Here is a 14997-nt window from a genome sequence, read left to right as displayed (position 1 = left end):
AGCCACCACATACTACTACAGCCACCACATACTACTACAGCCACCACATACTACTACAGCCACCACATACGACTACAGCCACCACATACAACTACAGCCACCACATACTACTCCAGCCACCACATACTACTACAGCCACCACATACGACTACAGCCACCACATACTACTACAGCCACCACATACTCCTACAGCCACCACATACGACTACAGCCACCACATACTACTACAGCCACCACATACGACTACAGTCACCACATACTACTACAGCCACCACATACTACTACAGCCACCACATACTACTACAGCCACCACATACTACTACAGCCACCACATACTACTACAGCCACCACATACTACTACAGCCACCACATACTACTACAGCCACCACATACTACTACAGCCACCACATACTACTACAGCCACCACATACTACTACAGCCACCACATACTCCTACAGCCACCACATACTACTACAGCCACCACATACTACTACAGCCACCACATACTACTACAGCCACCACATACTACTACAGCCACCACATACTACTACAGCCACCACATACTACTACAGCCACCACATACTCCTACAGCCACCACATACTACTACAGCCACCACATACTACTACAGCCACCACATACTACTACAGCCACCACATACTCCTACAGCCACCACATACTACTACAGCCACCACATACTACTACAGCCACCACATACTCCTACAGCCACCACATACTCCTACAGCCACCACATACTCCTACAGCCACCACATACTACTACAGCCACCACATACTCCTACAGCCACCACATACTACTACAGCCACCACATACTCCTACAGCCACCACATACTACTACAGCCACCACATACTCCTACAGCCACCACATACTACTACAGCCACCACATACTACTACAGCCACCACATACTACTACAGCCACCACATACTACTACAGCCACCACATACTCCTACAGCCACCACATACTACTACAGCCACCACATACTCCTACAGCCACCACATACTCCTACAGCCACCACATACTACTACAGCCACCACATACTCCTACAGCCACCACATACTCCTACAGCCACCACATACTCCTACAGCCACCACATACTACTACAGCCACCACATACTCCTACAGCCACCACATACTACTACAGCCACCACATACTCCTACAGCCACCACATACTACTACAGCCACCACATACTACTACAGCCACCACATACTACTACAGCCACCACATACTCCTACAGCCACCACCTACTCCTACAGCCACCACATACTCCTACAGCCACCACATACTCCTACAGCCACCACATACTACTACAGCCACCACATACTACTACAGCCACCACATACGACTACAGCCACCACATACTACTACAGCCACCACATACTCCTACAGCCACCACATACTACTACAGCCACCACATACTACTACAGCCACCACATACTCCTACAGCCACCACATACTCCTACAGCCACCACATACTACTACAGCCACCACATACTACTACAGCCACCACATACTCCTACAGCCACCACATACTACTACAGCCACCACATACTCCTACAGCCACCACATACTCCTACAGCCACCACATACTCCTACAGCCACCACATACTACTACAGCCACCACATACTCCTACAGCCACCACATACTACTACAGCCACCACATACTACTACAGCCACCACATACTCCTAAAGCCATCACATACTACTACAGCCACCCCATACTCCTACAGCCACCACATACTACTACAGCCACCACATACTCCTACAGCCACCATATACTACTACAGCCACCACATACTCCTACAGCCACCACATACTACTACAGCCACCACATACTCCTACAGCCACCACATACTCCTACAGCCACCACATACTCCTACAGCCACCACATACTCCTACAGCCACCACATACTACTCCTACAGCCACCACATACTACTACAGCCACCACATACTACTACAGCCACCACATACTACTACAGCCACCACATACGACTACAGCCACCACATACAACTACAGCCACCACATACTACTCCAGCCACCACATACTACTACAGCCACCACATACGACTACAGCCACCACATACTACTACAGCTACCACATACTCCTACAGCCACCACATACGACTACAGCCACCACATACTACTACAGCCACCACATACGACTACAGTCACCACATACTACTACAGCCACCACATACTACTACAGCCACCACATACTACTACAGCCACCACATACTACTACAGCCACCACATACTACTCCAGCCACCACATACTACTACAGCCACCACATACTACTCCAGCCACCACATACTACTACAGCCACCACATACGACTACAGCCACCACATACTACTACAGCCACCACATACGACTACAGCCACCACATACAACTACAGCCACCACATACTACTCCAGCCACCACATACTACTACAGCCACCACATACGACTAGAGCCACCACATACTACTACAGCCACCACATACTCCTACAGCCACCACATACTATTATAGCCACCACATACTACTACAGCCACCACATACTACTACAGCCACCACATACTACTACAGCCACCACATACTACTCCAGCCACCACATACTACTACAGCCACCACATACGACTACAGCCACCACATACTACTACAGCCACCACATACGACTACAGCCACCACATACAACTACAGCCACCACATACTACTCCAGCCACCACATACTACTACAGCCACCACATACGACTACAGCCACCACATACTACTACAGCCACCACATACGACTACAGCCACCACATACAACTACAGCCACCACATACAACTACAGCCACCACATACTACTCCAGCCACCACATACTACTACAGCCACCACATACGACTACAGCCACCACATACTACTACAGCCACCACATACCCTACAGCCACCACATACGACTACAGCCACCACATACTACTACAGCCACCACATACGACTACAGCCACCACATACTACTACAGCCACCACATACTACTACAGCCACCACATACTACTACAGCCACCACATACTACTACAGCCACCACATACTACTACAGCCACCACATACTACTCCAGCCACCACATACTACTACAGCCACCACATACGACTACAGCCACCACATACTACTACAGCCACCACATACGACTACAGCCACCACATACAACTACAGCCACCACATACTACTCCAGCCACCACATACTACTACAGCCACCACATACGACTACAGCCACCACATACTACTACAGCCACCACATACTCCTACAGCCACCACATACTACTATAGCCACCACATAGAATAAATTTTGTTCTAAATCCTCAAAAACATAAAACCTCTACATCTACCTACTCAAACTATGATCTATAGAACAAGTCAAGTTGATAAACAAAGAAAAACAGTTTTGGGGCTGTATGTTGGTGTAAAAGTTGCTTGCTCCACAACTCTACAGCTTCAGCTCTATCTCTTATCCCTCCATTCATTATTCCTAGCATAGTAGGTAGATTGATGCACTTAGTAGCCGGGGCACCAAATATAAAAAAAGAAAGAAGCGATACACATTCAGAATACTTCCATACTTCCATGAAAACCCACATTTCTTAAAATACTAGACAAACCACTCTCATCCAGTCTGTTCTTTGTTGAGCGTGTTTCTATAAAAAGATACACATTTTCTCAGCCATCATACATTTTTCCTTCCTTTTTTTCAATGTGTAAACTTAAGACATCAGAGGATAAGGTTTACTTCATCACAGCTGCCTCAGTTAGAATGAGCCTGGCTGGCTTTCCGGTAGAAGACCTAGATAAACAAGCAAAGATAAACCAGTCCTCCCAGGGTCCTCCATATCACACATGATTGGTGATGCTGGATGCCCCTATGGAACTATGGGAGAATGTGTGAGATTCTACACTGGAAACTCTTTCCCTCATTACTTCTTAACTTTATCAGTGTACTTTTATCATGAAAATGGACATAATAATTAGAGAAAACCATAAATGAATCTCTATCTTATTTTGGTGTAGATTTCCTCTCTGTCTGTACCCTGTCTGAGTGAGTAAGCATTTTGTACTGAATGAGTGCAAACAAATGGTACCCTCCATTAGCCAATGAGTGTGGATGAGTGGGCACCACCTGTGAGTCCAGCAGCCAAGTGAGTATTAGAGCTGCTTAAATGAGGTGGTGGGCTGTAAGTTTGTTAGTGAGAGCCCTAAAGCGAGTGATAAGGAGAAAAGTAAACTTCTGCTCCATCTGAACACAGCTGCTCTGCTTAACTTCGCCTCACATTTCTCTGTTGGGACACATGGGACATTAGCTCATAAGACACGTGTAGCTGGGTCTGGGGATGGGGCTGGGGTTGGGGCTGGGGTTGGGGTTGGGTCTGGGGTTGGGGTTGGGGCAGGGGCTGGGGCTGGGGTTGGGGCTGGGTTTCGGGTTGGGTCTGGGGTTGGGGCTGGGGTTCGGGTTGGGTCTGGGGCTGGGGTTCGGGTTGGGTCTGGGGATGGGGATAGGGCTGGGGTTGGGGCTGGGTTTCGGGTTGGGTCTGGGGTTGGGGTTGGGTCTGGGGATGGGGATAGGGCTGGGGTTGGGGCTGGGGTTCGGGTTGGGTCTGGGGTTGGGGCTGGGGCTGGGGTTCGGGTTGGGTCTGGGGCTGGGGTTCGGGTTGGGTCTGGGGATGGGGATAGGGCTGGGGTTGGGGCTGGGGTTCGGGTTGGGTCTGGGGTTGGGGTTGGGGCTGGGTCTGGGGCTGGGGTTGGGGTTGGGGTTGGGGCTGGGGCACGGGCTGGGAATGGGGCTGGGGTTGGGGCTGGGGCTGGGGCAGGGGCTGGGGCAGGGGCTGGGGCTGGGGTTGGGGCTGGGGCTGGGGCTGGGGCTGGGGTTGGGGCTGGGGTTGGGGCTGGGGCAGGGCCTGGGGCTGGGGCTGGGGCTGGGGTTGGGGCTGGGGCAGGGCCTGGGGCTGGGGCTGGGGCTGGGGCTGGGGATGGGGCTGGGGATGGGGCTGGGGCTGGGGCTGGGGCTGGGGCTGGGGCTGGGGCTGGGGCTGGGGCTGGGGCTGGGGCTGGGGCTGGGGCAGGCAGAGATTTTTGTGGTGATACAGTCTTTCTCTTTCCATGGTCTGTAAATAACATGGTCACCCTCTTTATTCTCTCTGGGATATATTCAGAATTTCTAATATATTCAGTCCTTGTAGTGTAATATAGAGGAGTGAAACAGGAACTTGTGAGAACAATGTGTTTTAACCTACTGAGTTAGATACAGTCCCTTCAGAAGGTATTCACACCCCTTGACTTTTTCCACATTTTGTTGTGTTACAATGTGGGATTAAAAATGGATTTAATTGTCATTTTTTTGTCAGCAATCTACACAAAAAGAGTATGAAAGATAAGTATTCAATTTTTTTTTTCACCTTTTTAACCAGCTAGGCCAGTCGAGAACAATTCTGCATTTCCAACTGCGACCTGGAGAATAGTGTTAGAATCACCTTTGGCAGCAATTACAGCTGTGAGTGTTTCTCTGTAAATCTCTAAGAGCTGTTTGCACCTGGACTGTACAATATTTAAACGTTATTCTTAAAAAGAAAAACCTAACTCTGTCAAGTTGGTTTTTGATCATTGCTAGACAGCCATTTTCCAAGTCTTGCCATAGATTTTCTAGCCGATTTAAGTCACAACTTTAACTATGCCACTCAGGAACATTCAATGTCGTTTTGGTAGGCAACTCCAGTGTATATTTGGCCTTGTGTTTTAGTTTATTGTCCTGTTGAAATTGTATTTGTCTCCCAGTGTCCAATGGAAAGCAGACTGAACCATCTAATCCTCTAGGATTTTGCCTCTGCTTAGCTCTATTCTGTTTCTTTTATCAACAAAAAAAAACCTCCCTAGTGACAAACATGATGCAGCCACTCCAATGCTTGAAAATATGAAGAGTGGTAGTGTTGTGTTGGATTTGTCCCAAACATAATGCTTTGTATTCAAGATTTTAAAAAAGTTCATTTCATTGCCACATTTTTCTGCAGTTTACCTTAGTGCCTCTTTGTAAATAGGATGCATGTTTTGTAATATTGTTACTCTGTATGGGCTTCCTTCTTTTCACTCTGTCATTTAGGTTAGTATTTTGGAGTAACTACAATGTTGTTGACCCATCCTCAGTTTTCTTCTATCACAGCCATTAAACTCAAACTATTTTAAAGTCACTCATGGTGAAAATCCAGAGTGATTTCCATTCTCTTCGGCAACTGAGTTAGTAAGGATGCCTGTACAGTGACTGGGTGTATTGATACACCATCCAAAGGTTCATTATTAACTTCACCATGCTCAAAGGGATATTCAATGTCTGCTTTTTTATATTTACCCATCTACCAATAGGTGTCCTTCTTTACAAGGCATTTGAAAACCTCCCTGGTCTTTGTGGTTGAATTTGTGTTTAAAATGTACAGTACTGCTCGACTGAATGACCTTACAGCTAATTGTATGTGTTGAGTATAGAGATGAGGTAGACATTTTAAAAAAATCATGTTAAACACTATCATTGCACACCGAGTGAGTCCATGTAACTTATTATGTGACTTGTTACGCACATTTTTTACTCCTGAACTTATTTAGGCTTGCCATAACAAAGGGGTTGAATACTTATTGACTGAAGATATTTCAGCTTTTCATTTTTAATAAATAAAAACAAAATCTAAAAACACAATTCCACTTTGACATTATGGGGTGTTGTTTAGGCCAGTGGCACAAAATCTCACAAAAAAAGGTTATAACACAACAAAATGTGGAAAAAGGAAAGGGATGTGAATACTTTCTGAAGGCACTGGGGGATTAAAAGAGATGAAAGAGGCCTGGGAAAATGTCATGCATTCCATCTTTTGTAAAGATATCTTTGTGATAACTTTGGACTTTCATTTGATCATCCGATTGTTACGTAACTTGAACGATAAAAACGGTTTTAAATAAACAGGCGTCTGGTGACTAAATGGTCCAAATGGGTTATCTTCTCAAGCTTGCATGATACCCACCACTCTCGACGCTATTTGCCTAGAGTTTCAATATGATTCTAATTAGCAACGTAATGAAACCCTCCTGTCTGTTCCTTTTCCCACAGCAGGTAGTAAAATATGTCTTTGATCATGTGTGTGCAGTGAGTAGTGAAGCGCCTCTCACTCTGACTGACATTAATTCATCTCCGGTGACTACAGCAGGCTAAATACTCTGGCCTCACTTTGACTAGTTCTCCATTCATTCTGATACCTCCTTCTGACTGGTATCCAGCAACTGTAAAGCCTGTATCTTATAGTTTAACTTGTCATTGACACAACAAATATTTCCAATCTCAAATCATTTGTTTTATTTTTGGCAGCACATAGTCAGAACATAGTGATAACATTTATCATATAAAAATAGTGACTTTGGGGATTGTCCATTGCCTAGAATGAGTGTCTGTTAGTGGCTGATCTGGTGTCAGATGTAGCTGATGATGTTATTACAGATAATAGGCTGTCTGCTGCCAGTCTTCATGAGGGCAGTGAACTGATAGAAGTCTGTGTCTAGTTCATGCAGGCCAGAGTGGGACTGGTGGAAGAAGGGGGACTGGCGTGGGGCAGGGGCCTGCACCCCTAGGGGGCAGGAGAGTCGTTTGGGGGCCATGGCTGTCCGACTCACATGTGAAGAAGAGTCTGAGGACCTCATCCTCACCCTCCCCTCTACACTCTTTGACATCCCAGCTATTTTCCGCCTCATGTTGACCAAGAAGCCAGAGATGGGCTTCAGTTCTGCTGGTTCAGGGCAGTCCGGTAGATCCATCCAGTTCTGTATGAGGTCAGCAAAGCTGTTGTCCCCCAGTACCAGAGGTTGCCTGTTCCGTCCCCGTGTCAGCAGTGACGTGGTCCAGTCCTCTGGGTCGCTGGCCTCGAATGAGGTCCACCTCTCCAGGCAGGCGTCTGATGTGGATTTGGGCCGGACCAGGCCACTGGGAGTCTGGTTGGTTCGGAGGCAGGCGGAGGAGGACACTCGTACGTTCCTGGTCCTCCTGAGCACCACGGCCTCGTCCTGCCAGGAGGCCTCGGAGTAGCCAGAGTCAAACTCCAGACTCTTCTCACTGCTGGGGGAGGTCAGACCCAGGCCAAGGCCCAGACGGCTGCCTGCACCCTCCTCCTCCTCCAGAGGACTGGCCAGACAGCAGGCTGAGTCGTAGGTGCTGGCCGTACTGGCGTCAGAGATGCGCAGGCGGGTACGGCGCTCCCGCTGCAGTGCCCTCTGATAGCAGGCTCGTGCCACTGCAGAGCGGTGGACCAGGGTGGTGGCAGGGGTGATGGCAGGAGCAGCAGGGGCAGCAGCAGGGCAGGTCCTTCTCAGGTGTTTCAAGTCCTGCAGGGACCTCATCATGTAGTGCATCTGGTCCCGCAGGCAATCTCCAGAGTCACGCAGACACAGCTGGGAGGGACAAGGGATGCAGTCAGACATAGGCTGGTACACACACACTATGACACATTACTATGTTTAGTTAAAGAAAACACAGTCAGTGGATGAGTGCTATTATTTTGTGGTAGCAAATATTTTCTACAAAATCACACAATACATGTTCTATGTCTAAATAAAGTCCAGCCTGCTGCAGATGTTTGATAGACCGAACAAAGTCTGAGCTGAACTCTTTCTGATAAGCACACGGCATTTGTTGGTGACGATAGTGGAGACCAGATCTGTAGGGCAGGCTCAGACTTGAAGAGTGGGTGACTGCTGATAGGTTTCGACTGTCTGGAAGAGCTACGCCTCTTTTGTAAACTTGAACTCACACTGCCAAACGGACGTAAATACTCCCCTTAAACATCCATCTGAGCGGTAAACAACACCCATGCTCTACCTGTCCTGCTCTACCTGTCCTGCTCTACCTGTCCTGCTATACCTGCCCTGCTCCAACTGTCCTGCACCCTTCTCAGATACATAACTATCACACCACACTTGACCAGTTTTCATATGGATCCACCCACTCCAAGTTGTTTTAGAAACAACAACAAAAAAGTCAAATTTTATTGTTGGACATAAAAGACTGTAAAAACACCAGCAAATCAGCTCTAAGTGATTTAAATTGTGGAAATCTGTTCCAAGGTATTCCCACTCATAATAGAGATATATATATATGTGATCATATACAACTGTTAGCATGGTTTGAAATAATTACGTTTTAGTCAAATATTATATATGTTTGGGCTTCTTGCGGTCAATTTGCAGTCTACAAATGATTTGTTATTATGTTCAGGCCTCCTGACCATCCGTTCAAAAAAATAGTGGCTGAATCTAGTTGATGATCCTTGCTCAAAGGGTGATCTGCAGGGGGATTGAGGCTTCTCTGGCACAGGCCCAGGATGTAGGTATAACTGTGTGTGTCTCTTTAAGGGTGAGGGATGCCTGCATATGGAAGTCAGCTGTGGCACACTAAAGAGCATATACTCTCATTTCCTCTCCCTTTGATTCACAGGGACCAACTCTGATTGGTCCAAACCAACCAGTGAGCAGCGTCCACACTCAAAATCAAACAGGGTTGACTGAGCATAACGGTTCGCAAACCACGTACGACGTTACCTCTGATTGAAAAAGGTGGCCAACAAAACATACACAAACTGATACTTCAAAAAGTGGGATAGAAGAGTAAATAATGTAGTCCTGACAGAAATGTTAACTTAGTTAAAAATAAAACATTGAGAGGATCCGGTAAGTCCTTTCATGACAGGCATAATATCTTTCGACAGGACCAAATAGCATTACAATATTAAGTTTCCAAAAATGTAGAAATTGTATTATACTTTAAATGTCCGGATGTCATACTAATTTCGGCATTGACAACAGCTGATCAATTTGATATCATTTACATTTAAGTCATTTAGCAGACGCTCTTATCCAGAGCGACTTACAAATTGGTGCATTCACCTTATGACATCCAGTGGAACAGTCACTTTACAATAGTGCATCTAAATCTTAAAGGGGGGGGGGTGAGAGGGAATACTTATCCTATCCTAGGTATTCCTTAAAGAGGTGGGGTTTCAGGTGTCTCCGGTATGGTGGATTCGCTACCGAATTGAACGAATAGCAGGAAACAACGCAATCACGCACGACACATTCAAATAGTATGCGACAATTCGAAGGAAAAAAAACAAGTATGGTTTAAATACCAGAATGATATACTCATTTCGGCTCTTCGTCTCGTAAATTTCGATGCAGACTTTTCCACAATGCATTGGAAGAGTTGGGCTGCGAGTGATAGGCCCTAGTTCTCTTCAAGTAGACAACAACAAAACTAAGATACTTAATTGCGAAGATGCCCAAAGCTTCGGCGGTGGTGTTCAAATGTAGGCTAAGTAGTTTTTGTTCTCCTTAAAATGATCAGGAGTATTGCCATCATAGGCTACATCTTTGAAAACATTTTTTTTGTTGTCAAAGTGGATTTCTGTTTTCTCACTGAAAAGTGTTTCTTGTTCTTTTGGGCTTAGTCAGAGCTTTTAAACTAAATACCACCCGCATTCGGCCCCGCCACACCTACTCAGCCAATCAGGATCTGCTCCTGCGCTGCAGCCATGAAATACTGCATACTTTTGACTAAACAGTATGTCCTAAATAGTATGTGACAATGACTAAATACTATGCAGTTTAAGTATGTAGTACAATAGTATGGGTATTCGAACATGGCCACTGTACCTTTACCTTCCGTATGGGGGACTGATCTGACAGTGAGGTGAGAAATGTTTAGCAGACCAGAGGAGGAGAAACATGGAGCCCTCTGAGACACATATTTATGTCTGAACATAGCAGTCACATCCAGTGAACAGTCCTGTTCACCCCATAGTCCTCTCTTTCCTGTTCTGTCAGTGTGTGACCCTATGCCCTGGCATGCAGTGGATAAGAGCCCAAGCTCCTCTATTGTCTACTGAAGCATTTGACCCTGTGCTAACACCTTCTGCCTCTGTTTGCTTTCATCACAACAAAGTTAGACAGAGCGGGAACTTGAGAATGTAGCCACAACACGGGTTGGGTGGTACACTCAGACACAACACGGGTTGCGTGGTACACTCAGACACAACACGGGTTGTGTGGTACACTCCGACACAACACGGGTTGTGTGGTACACTCAGCCACAACACGGGTTGTGTGGTAGAATCCGACACAAAACGGGTTGTGTGGTACACTCAGCCACAACACGGGTTGTGTGGTACACTCAGGCACAACACGGGTTGTGTGGTACACTCCGACACAAAACGGGTTGTGTGGTACACTCAGCCACAACATGGGTTGAGTGGTACACTCTGACACAACACGGGTTGTGTAGTACACTCAACTACAACACGGGTTGTGTAATACACTCAGACACAACACGGGTTGTGTGGTACACTCAGGCACAACACGGGTTGTATGGTACACTCCGACACAAAACGGGTTCTGTGGTACACTCAGCCACAACACGGGTTGTGTGGTACACTCCGACACAAACGGGTTGTGTGGTACACTCAGCCACAACACGGGTTGTGTGGTACACTCCGACACAAAACGGGTTGTGTGGTACACTCAGCCACAACATGGGTTGTGTGGTACACTCAGACACAACATGGGTTGTGTCGTACACTCCGACACAACACGGGATGTGTGGTACACTCAGGCACAACACAGGTTGTGTGGTAGACTCCGACACAAAACGGGTTGTGTGGTACACTCAGCCACAACACGGGTTGTGTGGTACACTCAGCTACAACACGGGTTGTGTAATACACTCCGACACAAAACGGGTTGTGTGGTACACTCAGCCACAACACGGGTTGAGTGGTACACTCAGACACAACACGGGTTGTGTCGTACACTCCGACACAACACGGGATGTGTGGTACACTCATGCACAACACGGGTTGTGTGGTAGACTCCGACACAACATGGGTTGTGTGGTACACTCAGGCACAACACGGGTTGTGTGGTACACTCCGACACAAAACGGGTTGTGTGGTACACTCAGCCACAACATGGGTTGAGTGGTACACTCTGACACAACACGGGTTGTGTAGTACACTCAACTACAACACGGGTTGTGTAATACACTCAGACACAACACGGGTTGTGTGGTACACTCAGGCACAACACGGGTTGTATGGTACACTCCGACACAAAACGGGTTCTGTGGTACACTCAGCCACAACACGGGTTGTGTGGTACACTCCGACACAAACGGGTTGTGTGGTACACTCAGCCACAACACGGGTTGTGTGGTACACTCCGACACAAAATGGGTTGTGTGGTACACTCAGCCACAACATGGGTTGTGTGGTACACTCAGACACAACATGGGTTGTGTCGTACACTCCGACACAACACGGGATGTGTGGTACACTCAGGCACAACACGGGTTGTGTGGTAGACTCCGACACAAAACGGGTTGTGTGGTACACTCAGCCATAACACGGGTTGAGTGGTACACTCAGACACAACACGGGTTGTGTCGTACACTCCGACACAACACGGGATGTGTGGTACACTCATGCACAACACGGGTTGTGTAGTAGACTCTGACACAAAACGGGTTGTGTGGTACACTCAGCCACAACACGGGTTGTGTGGTACACTCAGCTACAACACGGGTTGTGTAATACTCTCCGACACAAAACGGGTTGTGTGGTACACTCAGCCACAACATGGGTTGAGTGGTACACTCTGACACAACACGGGTTTTGTGGTACACTCTGACACAACACGGGTTGTGTGGTACACTCCGACACAAAACGGGTTCTGTGGTACAGTTAGCCACAACACAGGTTGTGTGGTACACTCAGCCACAACACGGGTTGTGTAGTACACTCAGACACAACACGGGTTGTGTGGTACACTCCGACACAAAACGGGTAGTGTGGTACCCTCAGCCACAACACGGGTTGTGTGGTACACTCCAACACAAAACGGGTTGTGTGGTACACTCAGCCACAACACGGGTTGTGTGGTACAGTCCGACACAACACGGGTTGTGTGGTACACTCAGCCACAACTTGGGTTGTGTGGTATACTCTGACACAACACGGGTTGTGTGGTACACTCAGACACAACACGGGTTGTGTGGTACACTCAGACACAACAGACACAAATTGCCTATAAAAGTCTGACTTATATAAAACATAATTTAGCTATAATAACCTTCCTGCAGGGATTGTTTTTTGTTGCCAAAAAGGACGAAGTGGTAAAATCTCATCTATAGTTTCAAGAGATACTGTATACCTCCACAAAGGAAAATACTCTTTACAATTACAGGAAATTATGATGCCCTTTTCATACAGTGAAAATGAAAAGTATATCTAACACATTAGACACCCATCTGGCTCATAGATATAGAGTACCTTTAACTAACTGCCATGAGTTTGTTTCCCCGACTCATGGCATAGCTTAGATAGCATCCCTTTGCAGATGCATTTGGGTATCTAGTCAGACATTATGCGTGATAACGCCGCCTTTGCACAGAGCATTGTTGCCCTGCAGATGTTGTCTCTATATGCTGGTGTTAAACCCCATAATTTCAGGGACTGACATTTCATTTAGTATCTTGAAATACAATTGACCTATTTAATTTTAAATATGGTAGGCCTATAGTTGATCTAATTCATTACCATTTTACGCATAATTACAATTTGAGCAGACTGTGCATAAACCAATTTCAGTGCCATTTCCCACTACTGTACTGTATTGCTTGGCAATCTAATGTATGCTTAGGTTACAGAATGGAAAAATACTTACCATTTTATTTATTTCAGAGTGACCGTCACAATTAACGCCTAAAAGAGAAAATATGAGGAGATCAATTCCTGCAAGTTTTTGTCTAAAATACAGTAAGAGCAAAATCCATCATAATTGTAGCCTATAATCCACTTGGACTAGTCTGTTAATACTCACATTTGATATGGCACGTTGCATCCAGTTTGACATGAATCCATAAAGGGTTGATATGTTCCCATAAGTAAGTCAATTTTGCGCACAGCTCTTGGTATGAATCCTCGGGACTGAAGGCGCACTATGAAGTGTAGTGACTTTGTCTGATTCGTTTCCTTTCCAGCATGCGCTCTCCAGCCAGTTAGAGCATTGCATCTCTGAAGTAGCCAATCCGAGTTTGAGATCTGAGCAAGTGAATTAACAAATCATCACCTCTTTACTATGCACATCTGGACGTGCTGTATCATGCGGTAGACTGAATAGAAATAGATTCAGAAAGTCATCGGTGGCATAAATGACATATTAAAATAGGTCATACAAATACACAATATTAAATACATGACAGATGTGTGCAAATATTTGTGTTCTTTTTTTTGTACTTAACATGCCCGTTTTTTACATGTTTATCCCTAGGCCATAGGATACTATAATTATCCTCTAGAACCCCCCACCCCTCAAACGTTAGGATTTATTATGATTTTTTTGTTGTTGACATAAGTGTTTGGGGTGAGAGTAGAACATTTTGAATATATTGTTATTCATCTTTTATTGTAAGTAAATATTGTACTTTGTAGTTGTCATAGTCTTGGTGATGTGGGTAAGGCGGAGTCAGGCGCAGGACACAGAGATGAGTAATAATAGTAACTATACTCAAAAATAATCTTCCAACAAGGAGAACAAAACATCCAGAATCACATAAACGAGACAACTGACAACAGTAATCACGCACAAAACCATGATGGCTCCAGAGGGTTAAATAGGGAAATAATAAAAACGTAATGGGAACCAGGTGTGTACAATACAGACAAATACAAATGGGGGAAAAAAAATATAGATCGGTGGAGGCTAGAAAGCCGGTGAAGTCGACCGCCGAACGCCGCTGAACAAGGAGAGGCACCAACTTCGGCGGAAGTCGTGACAGTAGTGGTCATTAGGACGTAAATATGAAACATTTTACATTACAGTTGTAACGTCCAGTTATTTACATTTCTTATGTTTATAAGAACTGAGGTTTGGGCGTTCCTATACATTAGTTT

The 14997-nt window shown here is 46.1% G+C and overlaps 1 protein-coding gene across 1 annotated transcript; it reads right to left on the bottom strand.

Annotated features, from left to right (window-relative positions):
- Positions 1-7325: 7325 nt before the first annotated feature.
- Positions 7326-14017, bottom strand: LOC124003967 (PAK4-inhibitor inka1-like). The gene is made up of 3 exons (XM_046312665.1): positions 13925-14017; positions 13769-13806; positions 7326-8449 (listed from the first exon to the last, which is right to left on the bottom strand). The coding sequence occupies exons 2-3, from the start codon at positions 13769-13771 to the stop codon at positions 7478-7480; spliced, it is 975 nt and encodes a 324-aa protein (XP_046168621.1). The 5' UTR covers positions 13772-13806; positions 13925-14017; the 3' UTR covers positions 7326-7477.
- Positions 14018-14997: the final 980 nt, after the last annotated feature.

Source organism: Oncorhynchus gorbuscha, linkage group LG18, assembly GCF_021184085.1.
Source record: "Oncorhynchus gorbuscha isolate QuinsamMale2020 ecotype Even-year linkage group LG18, OgorEven_v1.0, whole genome shotgun sequence".
In the NCBI taxonomy this organism is placed as follows: Eukaryota; Metazoa; Chordata; class Actinopteri; order Salmoniformes; family Salmonidae; genus Oncorhynchus; species Oncorhynchus gorbuscha.
Note: the sequence above shows the minus strand (reverse complement) of the source record. Positions and strands in the feature narration are given on the sequence as shown.